At 40.5% G+C, this 17,952-nt stretch overlaps 1 protein-coding gene and 1 long non-coding RNA gene across 2 annotated transcripts in view; both read right to left on the bottom strand.

The window, feature by feature from the left end:
• ABCD3 (ATP binding cassette subfamily D member 3) overlaps nt 1-17,493 on the bottom strand; it is a 76,375-nt gene extending 58,882 nt beyond the window's left edge. The window contains exon 1 of the mRNA XM_028511832.2: nt 17,057-17,493. Coding sequence (XP_028367633.1) covers nt 17,057-17,166 — 110 coding nt within the window. The 5' untranslated portion in view covers nt 17,167-17,493. The remainder of the gene's footprint in view (nt 1-17,056) is intronic.
• Nucleotides 1,729-15,036, bottom strand: LOC118500699. Its single transcript, XR_004903275.1, has 3 exons — nt 13,287-15,036; nt 10,985-10,993; nt 1,729-1,740 (listed from the first exon to the last, which is right to left on the bottom strand). It is a non-coding gene; the product is annotated as an uncharacterized LOC118500699 (long non-coding RNA).
• Nucleotides 17,494-17,952: the final 459 nt, after the last annotated feature.

Here is a 17,952-nt window from a genome sequence, read left to right as displayed (position 1 = left end):
ACATCCTAATTTCAGAGAAGCTGAAATGTGAAGAAATATATATTTAAATGTGAAAAAGGGCATTTTAGAATCGATGAAGTATGACAATAATCACAATACATGTAACAATACAGGTGTTTTGTCCCTTCTTTTTTCTAGTATTCAAATTTTTCAGTGTGTGCTTATTTTGATAAAGCAAAAATATTTAATTTTTAAAAGTGAAGTATGAAAGTATTTAATTTTAAAACAAATTAGTCCTGGGGTGAAAGATGGCAGTTTTGCTCCAGGCAGCATGATTCTTGGCTTTCTGTGAAGAAGAGAAAACCCACGTATCAGTGAAGGAACAGAGCAAGTGGCCTAGGTTACCGAAACATTTTTGAAAACAGGACATCAAAAATTATAGCGATCATTGAAAAACCAGGTGACAAGGAGACTGCTTCAGGACAAAAGGGACCCAGGGATCAGCACGGGGACCAGGAAGGTTGCAGTCTCCAGGCCCGGTACTCCCGGGTCTGCCTCGGGGCACCCAGGAGAGTAGAGTCGCTGCTCCCTTCCTGGACTACAGGGGCTGAGCAACACCAGGGGAGACCTTGTGGCTTGAAGGCACAGAGAAGGCAGTTAGACTGGGAGACAATCGCCCAGGGGCTGCGAGCACCCACCCACAGCCCTGGGAGAAGTGAGTGCCTCCAGATGGCACGACCAGGGGCAGCCTGAAAGTGTGCCCGCACCCTCAAGCCGGTGGGAGTGTGGATCTTTCCATGGAAAACCCAGACCTCGCAGCCCCCATCAAGGAAAGGGCACAGGCGTTCTCAAGTTTCTGGAGCCTGCGGTGCTGAACTGTGGAAGCGCGCACCCCCTTGGGAATCCTGACTCTCGCGCTGTGAACCCGGAAGGGATGCGGCGCTTAGTGCGCTTAGTGCATTCCTAGAGCCCGAAACTCAAAAATTTGGTGGATGGGCATGCCCTTTTACGATCCCCAGAGATTGCACCGTGAATCCAGAAAAGTCGCGGGTGCTTCCTGAGAACATAGCGCCCACGGTGGAGGAATTTGGGGGAAGGGCACGTCTCCTTGAAATCCATGGACCTTGCATTGTGAAACCGAAAGGACGCAGGAGCCCTGCGGGGGGGGCCGGAGTCCAGGAGACTGCGGCAGTGAGCTCTGGAGAGCATGCTCGGGAGCGCCCAGGGTCCTGTAGGGGAAAGTCAGATTGGCCCTGGGGAGAGCGCCCTGCTGGCCCTGGGGATAGTACCTGAGAGACTTACTGAGATTTGGCTGGGAGGAGCGATAAGCATTTCAAACGCACCTCAGCCTGCTGAAGCCAGCAAGATCAGAAAAACTGGTCTGGCCAGTTAGAAACCAACAAGAGGTTGTTTTGTTTTATTTTGGTTTTTTTGGCTGTTGTTGGTTGATTGACTTTGTCTTGTGTTTTAAGTGACTTTTTATTTTTCAATTCTTATTATTTTTATATCTCTCAATCCCTTATGTTTCTCTTCCATTCATCCTAGTATTATTCCTTCCACTCCAAATTTCTCTCTCCTGAACTCCATCTTCTGGTTTTTTTCCCCCTTTTTTTTTGATCTTGCAAGTTACTGCAAATTTGTGTTATCTCTTTCTCACTTTCTGACATTTTTTATTTTAATATTATTTTGGTATTCTTTTTCTTTCTGTATAATCTTCTTTGCTTGGCTGGTTATACTGTTATTTGATAGGTTCCCCCTGTTATCTCAGTCACAGTGTGTTGATAATCTACTATCCTTCATCTGTGTTCCATTAATACACCTCTCAAAGTTCTACACTCCTTATTCTTGTTATCTAGATCTCATCGATTCTGCCACAAGACTGTTGCATTAATATTACTGTAAATAAGACCTAGTTCATACAATTGTAAATACTACTCAACACCCCTACCTGATCTCAGCCCACTTTGCAATTTCCTGAACTATACTATTGTGGGGGTTGTCTCTATTCTTTTACACACTACTCCTATTTATTAATCCTTATTACAACCCTACTTAGAATCTGACCTTCCACAGCCTCACAGCTTTCTAAATCCAACTAACAATCTTTTCATCCCCAATAAGAGTCTTACCTTCTTTCCATCCTTTCTAAAATGTGGATAGTGCGGTGGAGGATCACGGTTAACATTATAAGGAGCCAAAGGATAACCCATCTCTTCTCTACTGGCTGCTAATGTAAATATCATAGTATACTGTCTTGCTGTCTTAAACCATTTTGCCTTACTCCTTCAACTGATCACAAAAAAGAGTAGGGGGAAGTTCTGAACACCAGGATACATGAAGAAGACTGCACCACTGAATCTCACAGGTGTTCTACCACAGAAGTTCACACCATAATCAGAGGGAACCAGAACAGATCAATTTAAGAAACAGAGGCTAACAAGAAGAATCCCATGAACAATGAGAAAACAAAGAAACAATCCCCAATTGAAGGGAAAGAAGGAAGCCTCAGAAAAAATGCTAATGGAAACAGAGGCAACTCAACTATCAGATAGTGAGTTCAAAACAATGATTACCAGGAAGCTCAATGAACTCACAATGAGCTACCAGAAACTAGAGGGAAGCTACAACGATTTCACTGCAAACTATATAAACATGAAAAAGGAAATAGGAACTCTCAACAAGGGCCAAGAGGAAATGAAGAATGCCATTTCTCAACTGAGGAACACAGAAGAAGGAAAGAAAAGCAGGATTGATGAAGCAAAAGATCAGATTAGCGAGCTAGAGGACAAAGTAGAAAACAACACCCAGAAACAGCAAGAAAAGGAAAAGAGGCTCAGAAGGAAGAAGGATTAAGAGAAATGCAAGACAATATGAAATGTAATAATACCCGTATAATAGGGATACCAGAAGGAGAAGAAGAAGAAGAGCAAGGGATAGAAAACCTAGTTGAAAAAGTAATGAAGGAAAACTTCCCTAATTTAATGAGAGGAAAAGTCACACAAATCCAGGAAACACAGAGAGTCCCAATCAAGAGGAACCCAAAGAGGCCCACCTCAAGACACATCATTAATTAAAATGGCAAAATTTCAAGACAAAGAGAGAATCTTAAAGGCAGCAAGGGAGAAGAAGGAAGTAACACACAAGGGAGCCCCAATAAGGCTAGCAGCTGACTTCTCAATGGAAACACTCCAAGCCAGAAGAGAATGGCAAGAAATAGTCCAAGTAATGAGAACCAGAGGTCTGCAACCAAGGTTACTTTACCCAGCAAGGCTCTCAATCAAGATAGAAGGCCAAATAAGAAGCTTCCCAGACAAAAGAAGTCTAAAAGAATACACCTCCACCAAACCAGCTCTGCAAGAGATTCTAAAGGGACTGCTTTAAAGAAGGGAAGGAAAAGAGAGAGAGAGAGGAACACACGTACATAAAAGACAATGAATAAAAACCTATCAATACTAACCTTAAACGTAAATGGATTAAATGCTCCAATCAAAAGACATAGAATAGCTGAATGGATAAGAAAAAATGACCCACACATATGCTGCCTACAAGAGACCCACCTCAGGATAGAAGACCTGCACAGGCTGAAAGTGAAGGGCTGGAAACAAATCTTCCAAGCAAAAAGATGGAAAAAAAAGCCGGGGTAGCAATACTCATATCAGACAAAATAGACTTCAAAAAAGGTCCATAAAGAGAGACCCAGAAGGTCACTTCATAATACTCCAGGGAAGAATCCACCAAGAAGACATAAATATTGTAAATATATATGCACCCAACATAGGAGCACCCAAATACATAAAGAAAATCTTAGAGGACTTCAAGAAAGATATGGACAGCAACACAATTATAGTGGGGGATTTTAACACCCCACTATCAAAAATGGACAGATCTTTCAAACAAAATATCAACAAAGATATTGTGGAATTGAACAATACCCTTGATGAAATGGACTTTACTGATATATACAGAGCCCTCCATCCCAAAGAAGCTAAATACACATTCTTTTCAAATGTACATGGAACATTTTCAGACTGACCACATGATAGGACACAAAACAAGCCTCAACAATTTCAAGAAAATTGAAATCATATCAAGCATTTTCCCGGATCACAAGGGACTGAAGCTAGAAACCAACCCCAAGGAAAAAAACCCAAAACACTCAAAATCATGGAGATTAAACAGCATGCTATTAAACAATGAATGGGTCAAGAACGGTATTAGGGAAAAAATCAAATGGTTTCTGGAAACAAATGAAAACGAACTCACAACAACCCAAAACTTATGGGACACAGCCAAGGCAATCCTGAGAGGGAAGTTCATAGTGATACAGGCCCACTGAAAAAAGTTAGAAACATTCCAAACAACCTAACCCTAGGTCTACAAGAACTCAAGGAACAACAAAGACAGCCCAGAGCAAGCAGAAGGAAGGAAATAACCAAGATCAGAGCAAAATTAAATGACATAGAAACTAAAAGCACAATTCTAAGGATCAATGAATCCAAGAGCTGGTTCTTTGAAAAGATAAACAAAATCAACAAGCCTTTAAGCAGACTCATCAAGAAAAAAAGAGAAGACCCAAATAAACACAATCAGAAATGAAAGAGGAGAGATCACAACAGATACCATAGAAACACAAAGGACTGTAAGAAATTACTACAAAAAACTGCATGCCAAGAAATTTAAAAACCTAGGTGAAATGGACAAATTTCTAAAAAATATAATCTTCCAAAACTCAATGAAAAAGAAGCAGAAAGCCTGAACAGACCAATAACAGCAAATGAAATTGAAGCAGTAATCAAAAAAATCCCAACACACAAAAGCCTGGGACCAGATGGTTTCACAGGAGAATTCTACAAAGCATTTAAGGAAGAGCTAACCCCTATCCTTCACAGACTATTCCAAAAAATCCAAAAAGATGGGAGACTCCCAAACTCTTTCTATGAGGCCAACTTCATCCTAATTCCAAAACCAGATAAAGACACAACAAAGAAAGAAAACTTCAGACCAATATCACTGATGAACATTGACGCTAAAATCCTCAACAAAATACTGGCAAACCGCATCAAACAATACAGTAAAAAGATCATACACCGCGACCAAGTGGGATTCATTCCAGGGATGCAAGGATGGTACAATATTTGCAAATCAGTAAATGTAATACATCACATAAACAAAAGCAAAGACAAAAACCACATGATCATATCAATAGATGCAGAAAAAGCATTTGATAAGATACAGCACCCATTTATGATAAAAACACTCAGCAAAGTGGGAATAAATGGAGCATTCCTCAACATAATAAAGGCCATACATGTGAGACCCACAGCCAACGTCATACTCAATGGGCAAAAATTAAAATCTTTTCCTCTAATATCAGGAGCAAGACAAGGCCGTCCACTTTCACCACTTCTATTCAATATAGTACTGGAAGTTTTAGCCACAACAATCACACAAGAAAAAGAAATAAAAGGCATCCAAATCGGAAAGGAGGAAACAAAACTGTCACTGTTTGCAGATGACATGATAGTATACATAGAAAATCCTACAGACTCCACCAAAAACCTGCTTGACCTAATAAATGAATTTGGCAAAGCAGCGGGATACAAAGTCAATATCCAGAAATCAAAGGCATTTCTGTACACCAACAATGAAACAGCAGAAGCAGAAATCAAGGAAAAAATCCCATTTGAAATAGTGAAAAGAAAAATAAAATATCTAGGAATAAACCTAACCAAAGAGGGAAAAGACCTGTATTTAGAAAACTACATAACACTCAGGAAAGAAATCAAGGAAGACACAAATAAATGGAAACATATACTGTGTTCATGGATTGGAAGAATTAATATCATCAAAATGTCCATACTACCCAAAGCAATTTACACATTCAATGCAATTCCTATTAAAGTACCAATGGCATATTTCACAGACATAGAACAAACACTTCAAAAATTTATATGGAATTATAAACGACCCCGAATGGCTGCTGCATTTTTGAGAAAGAAGAGTAAAGTAGGAGGGATCACAATACCTGACACTAAACTATACTACAAGGCCACTGTAATCAGAACAGCCTGGTACTGGCATAAAAACAGGCACATGGACCAATGGAAGAGAACAGAGAGCCCAGAAATAAACCCAAGTCTCTATGGTCAATTCATATTTGACAAAGGAGGCAGCAACATAAAATGGAATAAAAATAGCCTCTTCAACAAATGGTGTTGGGAGAACTGGACAGCCACGTGCAAAAAACTGAAACTTGAGCACCAACTTACACCTTATACAAAAATAAATTCAAGGTGGATAAAAGACTTAAATATAAAATGTGACACCATTAAAGTTCTAGAGGAGAACGTAGGTAGGAAAATCTCAGATATTTTATGCAGAAACTTTTTTACTGACATGTCTCCTAGAGCAAGGGACATAAAGGAAAGAATAAACAAATGGGACCTCATCAAAATTAAAAGCTTCTGCACAGCTAAAGAAAACAGTATCAAAATTAAAAGAGAACCAACTGTATGGGAAAACATATTTGCTAATGATACCTCAGACAACGGTTTAATCTCCAAAATATATAAAGAACTAACACGACTCCACTCTAAGAAGACAAGGAATCCAATTAAAAAGTGGGTAAAGGACTTGAACAGACACTTCTCCAAGGAGGACATACAGAAAATCCAAAGACACATGAAATGATGTTCAATATCGCTAGCTATCAGAGAGATGCAAATTAAAACCACAATGAGATACCACTTCACACCAGTCAGAATGGCCATCATAAACAAAGCAACAAACAACAAGTGTTGGAGAGGTTGTGGAGAAAAGGGGACCCTAGTGCACTGTTGGTGGGACTGCAGACTGGTACAACCACTATGGAAAGCAGTATGGAACTTCCTCAGAAAACTAAAAATGAATCTACCTTTTGACCCAGCAATTCCACTGCTGGGACTATATCCTAAGAATACTAAAACACCAATACAAAAGAACCTTTGCACTCCAATGTTCATAGCAGCACAATTTACAAGAGCTAGATGCTGGAAGCAACCAAGATGCCCATTAGTGAATGAATGGATCAAAAAACTATGGTACATTTACACAATGGAATTCTATGCAGCAGAAAGAAAGAAGGAGCTCCTACCCTTTGCAACAGCTTGGATGGAGCTGGAAAGCATTATGCTAAGCGAAATAAGCCAGGCAGCGAAAGACAAATACCATATGATCTCACCTTTAACAGGAACCTAAACAACAAAACAAAGAAACAAGCAAAATATAACCAAAGACACATTGAAATAGAGGACAGGCTGACAGTGACCATAAGGGAGAGAAGAGGGAATTTCAGGGGAGAATGGGAAGGGTTTACAGGAACAAATTTAAAGGACACATGGACAAAAACTAGGGGGCGGGTGGTAATGGGAGGGAAGAAGGGAGGGTTGGGTGGGTGGGCTGGATTGGGAGTAAAAGGGAGAAAACTGTACTTCGACAATGATTAAAATTTAAAAAATAATAATAAAACAAATTAGCCCTATGCACTAAAAATACTTTACAAGACCATACATTTTCCTTCTGTGGTGACATGTCTCATGTTGCTTACTTCACTGTTTATGAGAAGTATTCAAATGTTTTAAACAGTGACATGCAGTGATACATAAACAAAACATGATGATTAAATGATTAAATTATAACTTACCAAGAGACATTGCCTCTTTCCAAACAGCACATCTATTTTCAATGGCAACAGAGAACTTCTTAAGCATAGAGTAAATCATATAATCTATGTTTATGTGTAGTACTGTGGTACCATTATAGTGGTATGTGACTGCTCTATTTACAAATATCAAAATAGATAATTATGATTTGATGAGCTTTATTTTCAACTTTATAGTTTAATTGCATTAATTAGAACTGCTAATCTAGCGAGACGATAACATATGCATGTTTTTATAAAAAACACCTTTCAATATACTCACTCCAATTTACCTAATGAGGCTTCAAATCATCTTAATATGTGTAATAGTTCCCACTAAAGTACACAACCAACAGTTATCCAAAGCATTTTATCCTTGTTTTTAAAGATTTTATTTATTTATTTTTAGAGAGGGAAGGGAGGGAGAAAGAGAGAGAGAGAAACATCAATGTGCAGTTGCTGGGGCCATGGCCTGCAACCCAGGCATGTGCCCTGACTGGGAATCAAACCTGCGACACTTTGGTTTGCAGCCCGCACTCAATCCACTGAGCTACGCCAACCAGAGCAGCATTTTATCCTTTTGATTATGTAAGGCTATATTCTTGACAGAAATGCCTAAAACAAAAGTGATTTCCTTATAAAAACAATTTTTTGATGAAAGCCATGTTCTTACGCAAAGACCTGATGCCTACTTTTTTTTTTAGAAATGACTACAATATGCCCTTTTTAAACTACTCTAATATTTCATAAAAATCATTCCAAAAGAAATAACAATAGCCATAGCTGGTGTGGCTCAGTGGATTGAGCGCTGACCTGTGAACCAAAAAGTCTCTGAGCACTTCAGGTCAAGGCACATGGCTGGGGTGCAGACCAAGTCCTCGGCTGGGGGCATGTGAGAGGCAAACTATCAATGTCTCTCTCATGCATTAATGTTTCTCTCCCTCTCTTTCTCCCTACCTTCCCCTCTCTCTAAAATAATAGATAAAATATTCTTTAAAAATGTGCATTCTCGCAAATATATCTTGCAACATTATTTTACACCACTAAACTAGTCAAAAAATTAAAACATCCCTTAATGATTAGAGTATTAAAGTAGCACTCATTCATAGTACTCTAAGGCACAACTTTTATGTAATTTGTATAGCTCAGAATGTTCACACACTTTCCACAAACACTAAGGGAAGTTCATAACCTTCCATTCATTAATCCTATTTCTGGTAATTTATTCCAAGGAAGTAATTCAGCAGACACAGAAATATTAATTTGCAAAAATATATTACCCATCTATAATAAAAATTATAGATGCTCAACACTTATGATATAGTTGCACAAAGGAGTATTTATGTATTTCATTAAAAGTATACGTCTTAAATTAATGTAAAAACATAGGGAAGATGTCTATGCTTTAAATGAAAACAGCAAAACATGTACCTTATACATGTACAAAGTAATAAAGAGAAAATAATATGTGTTATGGTGATGACATGATAGATGATATTTTTAAAACTGCCTTCAATGTTTCCACTCTATTGTTAAATGTCAAAGCAAGTTATAAATAAAGATACCATTTTTATAAATTTCTAAAACTTGCTTTACCCATACATATAAGAGGCTCTTGAAGAGCTTGAAACATACTTAAGGTGACATTTAAGAAAAATGTGTTATTTAAAACAACAGTAGCCAGAGCCCTAAGAAATGAACACCTCATAGTTAAAAGTCATTGAGCAAACATTTTTTGAGAGCCTACTATACATGCCATCGCAGTTCTAGCCACTGGGACTGTAACAATGAAAAAAACAGACAAAAATTCCTGCCCTCATGAAGCATGCATTCTAACAGAGACATACACTACACAAAATAAATATGTAAAATAAATAGCACATTTGATAGTGAGAAGTGCTAAAAAGAAAAGCAAAGCCAGGAAAGTGTGGAAGATGCTATTTTAAACTGAATGGCAATGGAAGGTCTCACCGTGAGAAGTCTAATGAAAGACTGAAAAGTAGAGGAGTAAACAGTATGGATATCTGGGCTTGAAGGCAGGCGAACAGCAAGTGCAAAAGCCCTGAAAAAGAATGCCTGGCCAATGATGCTAATGTGCCCAAAACTGAGAAGTGTAATTAATTAAACATTCTGTACCCACTTCCCACCGGTAGACCACACATGTGACACAGTTCTGAGAACACTGCTGCTGGACCAGAGATGCCATTAGTGGGTTTCAGTACACAGCCTATTTTCCTAGCAAATGTATTAAGGCCTTCACCTATCATTGTTTAAGCACCTCCTTTTTATTCTGAGGATCCAAATGGGGCCAGAGCCTGGCCCTATGAGACCTACTCTCAGTTCACCACCCTAAGGGTCTCATGCACCTACAGCCCCTCACATGACTCATGCCTGTACTTGGCAAAACATTCAGTAGAACTGTGGAATTGAGAAAAATGAAACCCCCTTCCAGAGCTTGATTTGAAGAGATCTCAGGAAGGAAAGTCTATAGGAAAGTTGTAGAGAGATCAGTGGAGAGAAAGCACAAAGCATAGAAGCTACAGATACGAGAACATCCAAGAAGTACAGAAAAGGTCTCGTAACAGGCCACAGGGCCGAGAGGCTCGGGGAAAAATAGTTAACAGATTTCCAACAGTGAGAATGTCTAAAGAACTTGTAAATAAAAGAATGTCTCTATTTTCAGCTATTTACTATGCTGAAATATAATCCCTGCCACTACTCCCAAATTTTCAATAAAACTCTACTACAGAGACTCCCGGCCAAGATGGAGATGTAGGCAGACACACTGTGCCTTCTTGCACAACCAAAATAAGGACAACAAAATTTAGAAACAAAAAAACAACCAGTACTAACAAAAAGTTGAACTGTATGGAAGTCCAACAACCAAGGAGTTAAAATAGACACATTCATCCAGACCCCTAGGAGGGGTGGAGTCAGGCCCAGGGGCGAAGAGGGGTCAGAGAAAAAAAAGCAGTGGCTGGAAGACCCCAGGCACACAGGTGGCTGCTGGCAGACCCAGCAAGGTAGTGGACTGTGAAGGGGCGTGGCACGCAAGGCAGCAAGTGGATCAGGCTGTCCCACATTTGCACAGATAAACCAGGCGAAACTGGGGAGCAAGACAGACCGTGCAGCCCAGGGTCCCACTGGGAAATAAAGCCTCAAAACACCAGTTGAAGCCTCAACACTTGTGGGGGTTGAGGTGCTGGGAGAGACTCCCAGCCTCACAGGAGAGTTTGTTGGAGAGACCACAGGATCCCAGGACGTGTACACAAACCCACCTACACAGGAATCAGCACCAGAAGGGCCCAGTTTGCTTGGGGAAAGCAGCGGAAGTGGCTGAAATCCAGCAGAGAGCAGAACAAGCACCATTGTTCCCTCCGGGACTCCTCCCCCACATTCAGCGTCACAATCCAGCGACTGAGTTGCCCTGCCCTGGTGAACACCTAAGGTTCAGCCCTTCACTGAGTAACAGGCGCATCAAGATAAAAAACAAAAAAAAAATGGCTGAAACGGAAGAACAAATCAAAGCTCCAAAACAAATACAACTAAGCAACGAAGAGATAGACAACATATCAGATGCACAGTTCAAAGCACTGGTGATCAGGATGCTCATGGAATTGGTTGAATTTGGTCGCAAACTAGATGAAAAATGAAGGCTATGCTAAATGAAACAAAGGAAAATGTACAGGGAACCAATAGTGATGGGAAGGAAACTGGGACTCAAATCAATGGAGTGGACCAGAAGAAAGAAACAACCAAACAGAAAAGAATGAAGAAACAAGAATTCAAAAAAATGAGGAGAGGCTTAGGAACCTCCAGGACATCTTTAAACGTTCCAACATCCAAATTATAGGGGTACCAGAAGGGGAAGAGGAAGAGCAACAAGTGGAAAAGTTATTTGAACAAACAATAAAAGAGAACTTCCCCAATCTGGCAAAGAAATAAACTTCCAGGAAGTCCAGGGAGCTCAGAGAGTCCCAAAGAAGTTGGACCCAAGGAGGAACACACCAAGGCACATCATCATTAAGTTACCCAAGATTAAAATGAAGGAGAGAATCCTAGAAGCAGCAAGAGATAAAGAGACAATTACCTACAAAGGAGCTCCCATAAGACTATCAGCTGATTTCTCAAAAGAAACCTTACAGGCAAGAGGGGGCTGGAAAGAAGTATTCCAAGTCATGATAGGCAAGAACCTATATCCAAGATTGCTCTATCCAGCAAAGCTTTCATTTAGAATGGAAGGGCAGATAAAGTGCTTCTCAGATAAGGTCAAGTTAAAGGAGTTCATCATCACCAAGCCCTTATTTTATGAAATGTTAAAGGGACTTATCTAAGATAAAGAAGATAAAAAACATGTATAGTAAAATGACAGCAAACTCACAATTATTAACAACCACACCTAAAACAAAAACAAAAACAAAGTAAGCAAACAACTAGAACAGGAACAGAACCACAGAAATGGAGATCACATGGAGGGTTAGCAACAGGGGAGTGGGAGGGGGGAGGAGGTAGAGAGACTAAGTAGCATAGATGGTAGGTAGAAAATAGACAAGGGGAGGGTAAGAATAGTGTGAGAAATGTAGAAGCTAAAGAACTTGTAAGGATGACACATGGACATGAACTAAATGGGGGGAATGTGAGTGGGAGAGGGTGTGCAAGGTGGAGGGGAGTGAAGGGGGAAAAATGGGACAACTGTAATAGCATAATCAATAAAATATATTTTTAAAAAAAACTCCACTACAAATACTTGCTCTGTGACTGATGCTTTAAAAGAATGCAGATACCAAAAAGACAGACTCAAGAGACAAAATGTAAGTGGAATCTAAAATAAAGCAGAAGCAAAGAAGTGAAGTAAGGTGTGTCTAAGAAAAATACAAGCTCCCTGAAACTCCTCTGAAATACTTGGGGGAGAAGACTATGTTCCCATCATCTATAGACTGGAGCTTTAAAAAGGATGAAGGATCACCCCCATGAGCTGGTGGACTTGCCAACACCCTGATAACTGAGAGCTAGATAGACCACACTCAGTCAAGCAAGTAATAGATAAAATACGAAACGTATCTAAATTCATGCTTCAGAAGGTTAAAAAGGGGGTTATCATCATTCAAGAGTTGTTAAAAATTACTTCATGGGAGGGGTGGCCTTGACCTAACCCCTAAAGGTTAAGAGTTGAAGAGAAGAGGATACAGACTGATATTCCAGGTATTACTAATATCATGAATAAAGCTCCAAAACCTGGAGTAAGTGTGGCCTGTTCAGAGAACATTGCAGAAACTGGCCTATTTGGAACAGAAACTACCCATTGGCAGGCAGTGACATATAAGATTAGCCAGGTAAGGTGAGAGCAGATGGAGAAAGGATCTGAAATCCAGGATGAGAAATCTGAACTTTGACAAGCATTTTATAAGAAGGAAAAGAACTGCTTTGTTCTCTTTTTAGTTTTTGTTTTATTTTTTAAGATCATAAAACACTTTGGCAATGTCAACAGGTCCTTCTTCCTGCCTTCTAAAATTGGTCCACTGATTTCCCACTACGCAGCTCATATTATATACCCCAGGTACAAAACTATCATGTTTATGAAGATAATGTCTCTACTTATGCTTGTACTGATCCTTCATCTCCAACTGCCTGTCAAGCAATCACCCTACAAGTTCTTCAACTATCCTACATCCTGTGACATATGCAAACTAGGCTTTCAAAATGACTCGATCTGTACCCTTAAGAAACTCAGAGTCTGGTGTAGGCAGAAGCCAGGAAAATTATCTAATACAATACACAGTGGTAGTTTCTAGAGTAGAGGAATGCTTACAGTATCATGAGAGCTGAGGACAACAACAGTTCGGAAATCAGGAAAAGGTAGAAAACACCTAAGAGAAAGTGTTGACTGACCTGAGTCTTAAAGGAAAAGAAACATCAAAGGGTGGGGACAAGACCTGGGGATGACAGCGATTACCATCAGGCTGCAAGGGCTGGGCAGAGACTGCCGTCCTGGTCCTCAGGTCCTTGTCCTCAGAGATCGTTAATCCCGTGTGGCTGGATAAGCAGAATAGTGAAGTGCCACATCATAAACACCATTCTTTCATGCTAAGAATTTTGTATTTTAGAATAGCTGAAAGATTTTTTAAAAAATCACATGATATTTGTGTTTCTTAAAAAAACAGAAGATGGATTGAAAGGGTGCCACGAAGCTTTTTTACTTCCTAATATAAAATACAACAAAAAGCTGATAAAGGCTGCTATAACATTCAATTTATCTCTAGTTATCCATTCCTACTCCTTTTCTAAGCTTAGCTCACTTCTTTCATAAAGTCTTCCCTAACTCCTCCCAAACACATTAATCTTTTCCTTTCTCAGAACTCTTATGGAATACCTGCCTGTACACTGCACTGTCATCACCTTACATTTTTACCTAACTTACATTTAAATCCTTTCTCCCTAACAAGTATGTAAACTCCCCGAGGGGGAAAAAAAAAGTCATATATTTTTTTAATGATTGTGTAACAACACACATACTCCCCTCTTCATCCCATAGCACCTAGCATAGTAATACATTCTGAAACAGATAATGCCTTTGAACTGAATACCTGGTCTCCTTTATCCATGAATAAAAATATTCTAGTCCCCATAAATGAGGAACAAAATAAAATGTATATTAGGCAAAACTAAGGTGAAATAATTACCACAGTGTCAGCAAGGAATGAATACAAGGGAACTTTCTGGGAAGATGACAATGTTTTAATTTATGAAACATATGTGTTAGACTGTTGTACCCATTTATTTAAAAAATATATATAACTAAGATTAGTACAGTTGAGCATATACAAATTTTACCTAAAAGCCTGTAAAAGTAAGGGGTGGGGGACAAGGAGCTGTAGATAAAACAAGACTTGCAGAATATTGATGGTACTTCTCAGGTAAAGTATAGAGAAGTTCATTATTTTATTATGCGTCTACTTTTTAAAAATATGTGAAAAAATCCATAATAAAAAATCATATATACATGTATATATATATAACTTAACAGGGTGAAAAAACTGCTTTAACAAAAAGTAACTCAGAACATTAAGTTACTCTTCTCTTAATGTTTGAAGTAACTGACATTGTAACTTTTAAAGTGGTTTTACTGGCTCTATTGCCTTCCTAATTCTAAGAAATATTGTCTAAAGCAGGCCTACTGTTGATAGCATAGACCCCCCCCCCCCCCAAAAAAAGACTGAAAAGCCACAGGTTCCTTAATTAGGTACCAGAGAGTAAAATTAATTAGCCTTGTTAACAAATATACCCAAAAATCCAGTAAAATTTAAAGTTAGAATTTTCTGTCCTAGCTGGTGTAGCTCTGGATTGAGCGAAGGCTGCAAACCAAAGGGTAGCTGGTTCGATTCCCAGTCAGGGCACATGCCTGGGTTGCAGGCCACATCCCCAGTGGGGGCACATGTGAGAGGCAACCACACATTGATGTTTCTCTCCCTCTTTCTCCCTCCCTTCCCCTCTCTCTGAAAATAAATGAATAAAATATTTTTAAAAATTTAAAAAATAATAAAGTTAGAATTTTCTAATCTTCAAACTGTGATACCAAAGATAGCAATTGAAAAGCTATTCATAAGATTCTGGAAGTACATCTACAAAGACACATTCAATACCATTCTTAAGAGTTTTAAAATAATTAAATCATTTTATCTCAGTCATTTAAAATCAGCTCATAATTTGCATTCCTCTCCCACAAAAGTTTCTGAGATTTCATAACAGTTTACATAATGAATAAACAAAATTATTTATTAAGACATTCTGTGACACTGTTTTGCTACTGTTGCTACTATTTCCCAGTTGATTACGTTTAACAATTCTTTTACTCAATAATATATGGTCTTATAAATCAGTGGCCACCTTAGCTGTAACTATAAGAGACATAAAGAGTTTCTGGAAAGCTGTAATATTATCTGGTGGGTGCCAACCTAAGTGATTATTAGACAAGTGAGTTCTATTGGTGAAAATTTTTCAAGGTCTACACTTATGATATGTGTAGTTTTCTACATGTAAGTAATACTCCAATAAAGCAAAGTTTTTTTTTTTTTAATCACAAAAGTAAGCCGAATTTTAAGGGTTGGCCTCAAATTCCCGCAAAGTCTCTGCAAAAATGAAATTCAAAGTTATTTTACAGAATTTAACACCTTCTATTGGCATATTATCAGACAACAAATAACTTCCACTTGCAGTTGGGGGCTCTGAAAGTACACAATCCAAAAGAAAAAACTGCTTACATTTCTCAGAATTAATCCTTTTAAAAGCAAATTAAATATACGTGAAAATGTACAGTTCTCTTTTGTCCAAAGATGCAAATCATTTTCAACTTTGTTAAGCGGATTTAGGAAGGAAGAGCAAGACCATCGCTTGGCTTTAGTAAGATAAAGATAGCAAAAGGTTAGTAAGAACTTCATGCAAAGGAAGGCCACTTGTTAGTGTTTTAGTCCAAAATCTATTACTAATCAGATATTTTAGGCAAACCAGAAACAGAAGGCAACAGTACCTGCTCAGAGAGATGAATGAAATAAAATGCATGAAAAAAGTATGCCAAATTAATATTAAGTATCCGATGACTGGCAAGAATGCTTGGGAAGTAACCTCATTCATTTGCTGAAACCAAGTGTCTCCCAGCAAATAGAAAATTGTCTGTAAGCCTCCAACAGTAACTCAACTCTCCGCCTTTCTCTAATCTTACAGTCTCCCTAAATTAAATCTAAACATTAAAATTCTTTCGAGGGGGGGAAGCAGAGGAGTATAATAAAAAAGGATCTCGATCCTCGCCTAACACTTACACCTGCAGAGCCAGGGGAGGGAAACTTGCTTTCCCGATGGTATGTCAGGGGGTTCACTGACCAACTCCAAGACGACACGCTTTAGAAAGAAATTCTGCCAAGTGCATCCAGGAAAGTTCACAGGAACCATTCTCACGACTTCAAAAGCAACTGCTAGGGAATCGTGCCAAACCTCATCCAAGTGACTTAGACAACAGTGTCCAATCGCCGTCCTCAAACACGTCCACAAAGCCAAACCATCGTGTGGCAGGCGATGAGGTGGCAAAACTAGTGCACACCCATAAAGTTAATAACAGAAACGAAGTGGTTTGGGGACTGAGTGAGGGGCGACAGCCTCAAGACAGAGGCACAGGTTTTCTAGAGGGCGCAGAAGAAACACCCGCACTCTCGCGGCAGAGTAAGCGGCCAGTGAGGCCCGCAAGGGCGCAGGGAGCACGAAGGACGCAGCGCCACCGACACACCAGGACACCCTGACATTGGAGACTGGCAGCCGCCGAGGCCCGTGTTCACCGCGATTGACCCCTCGGGCAAAGGGACTGGTCCTCCTGCCACCAGGCGGGGCGGGAGAGCGCGCGAGGGGCGCCCGCTCGGGCCCGGGAAAGCGGCGCCCCATGGGCCTTCTTACCCGCGCAGGCCGAGGGCGCGGCGCCGCTTGTGCAGCAGGCAGAGCACCAGGAACGCGGCCCCCGCCAACGAGGAGTTTCGCGCCGTCAGGTACTTGCTGAAGGCCGCCATGCCACCGCCAGAACGAGCGAGCCAGGGAAGGGGCCGTGGCGGTAATTGCCTGAGCGTAGCTAGCGCGAGGGCGACTGGGAGGAGAGGAGCTCACGGAGGGAGGGCGGTGCGGGCTGCGCAGGACCGCCCCCTGACGCGCGCCGCCGCGCCGCCCGCTGGCCGAAGCCCACCTCGGGCTTTGGTTGGGCGGGAGCGCGCGCCAGCACCACAGAGGCCGGAACAGTCTCAGGTGCTCTTTGCGCAGGCGCGGACCCCCGCAGAGTCGACAGCAGCGGGCTCGCGCAGAAATCCAGTTATCTTTTTCTGTGCTGCTTTACTCTTCCGAGGCCTGGTTGCTTGAGGCGGGAACAGCCTCACCCCTACTCCCACCTCCGCACACTCACGCCTAGGCTTTCGCAAGAACTGGAAGAGCGGGCCTGGACTGGCCTGGGGGTTTCGCGAGACCTGCTGCTCCACCCGCGGGTCCTAGGCCGTTACCACCCTCTTAAAGGAGCCCGGAAGAAGGGAATGGCCCCATCACAGAACATTTACATAAAACTGTGAGCTTGGTAATCAAAGACGAAAACAACCGTCGGGAACTCCGAGGAAGTGTAGGGAGATTTGGAAAGAATGACTACAGATCGAAAACCTTTTTCCAAGCTAGTGTTTTCCAAACCGTGCATTACAATTTCCAGGGGACTGTGAAATCAGTTTGGCAGATCCAGAGCACCACTTTTTGTTTTTTAATGAAATGGGAAAGAATAGAACAACGATATAAAATCTCAGAATGCATCACGTGTAAAGGAG

Source organism: Phyllostomus discolor, chromosome 5 (genome assembly GCF_004126475.2).
Source record: "Phyllostomus discolor isolate MPI-MPIP mPhyDis1 chromosome 5, mPhyDis1.pri.v3, whole genome shotgun sequence".
NCBI lineage: Eukaryota > Metazoa > Chordata > Mammalia > Chiroptera > Phyllostomidae > Phyllostomus > Phyllostomus discolor.
Note: the sequence above shows the minus strand (reverse complement) of the source record. Positions and strands in the feature narration are given on the sequence as shown.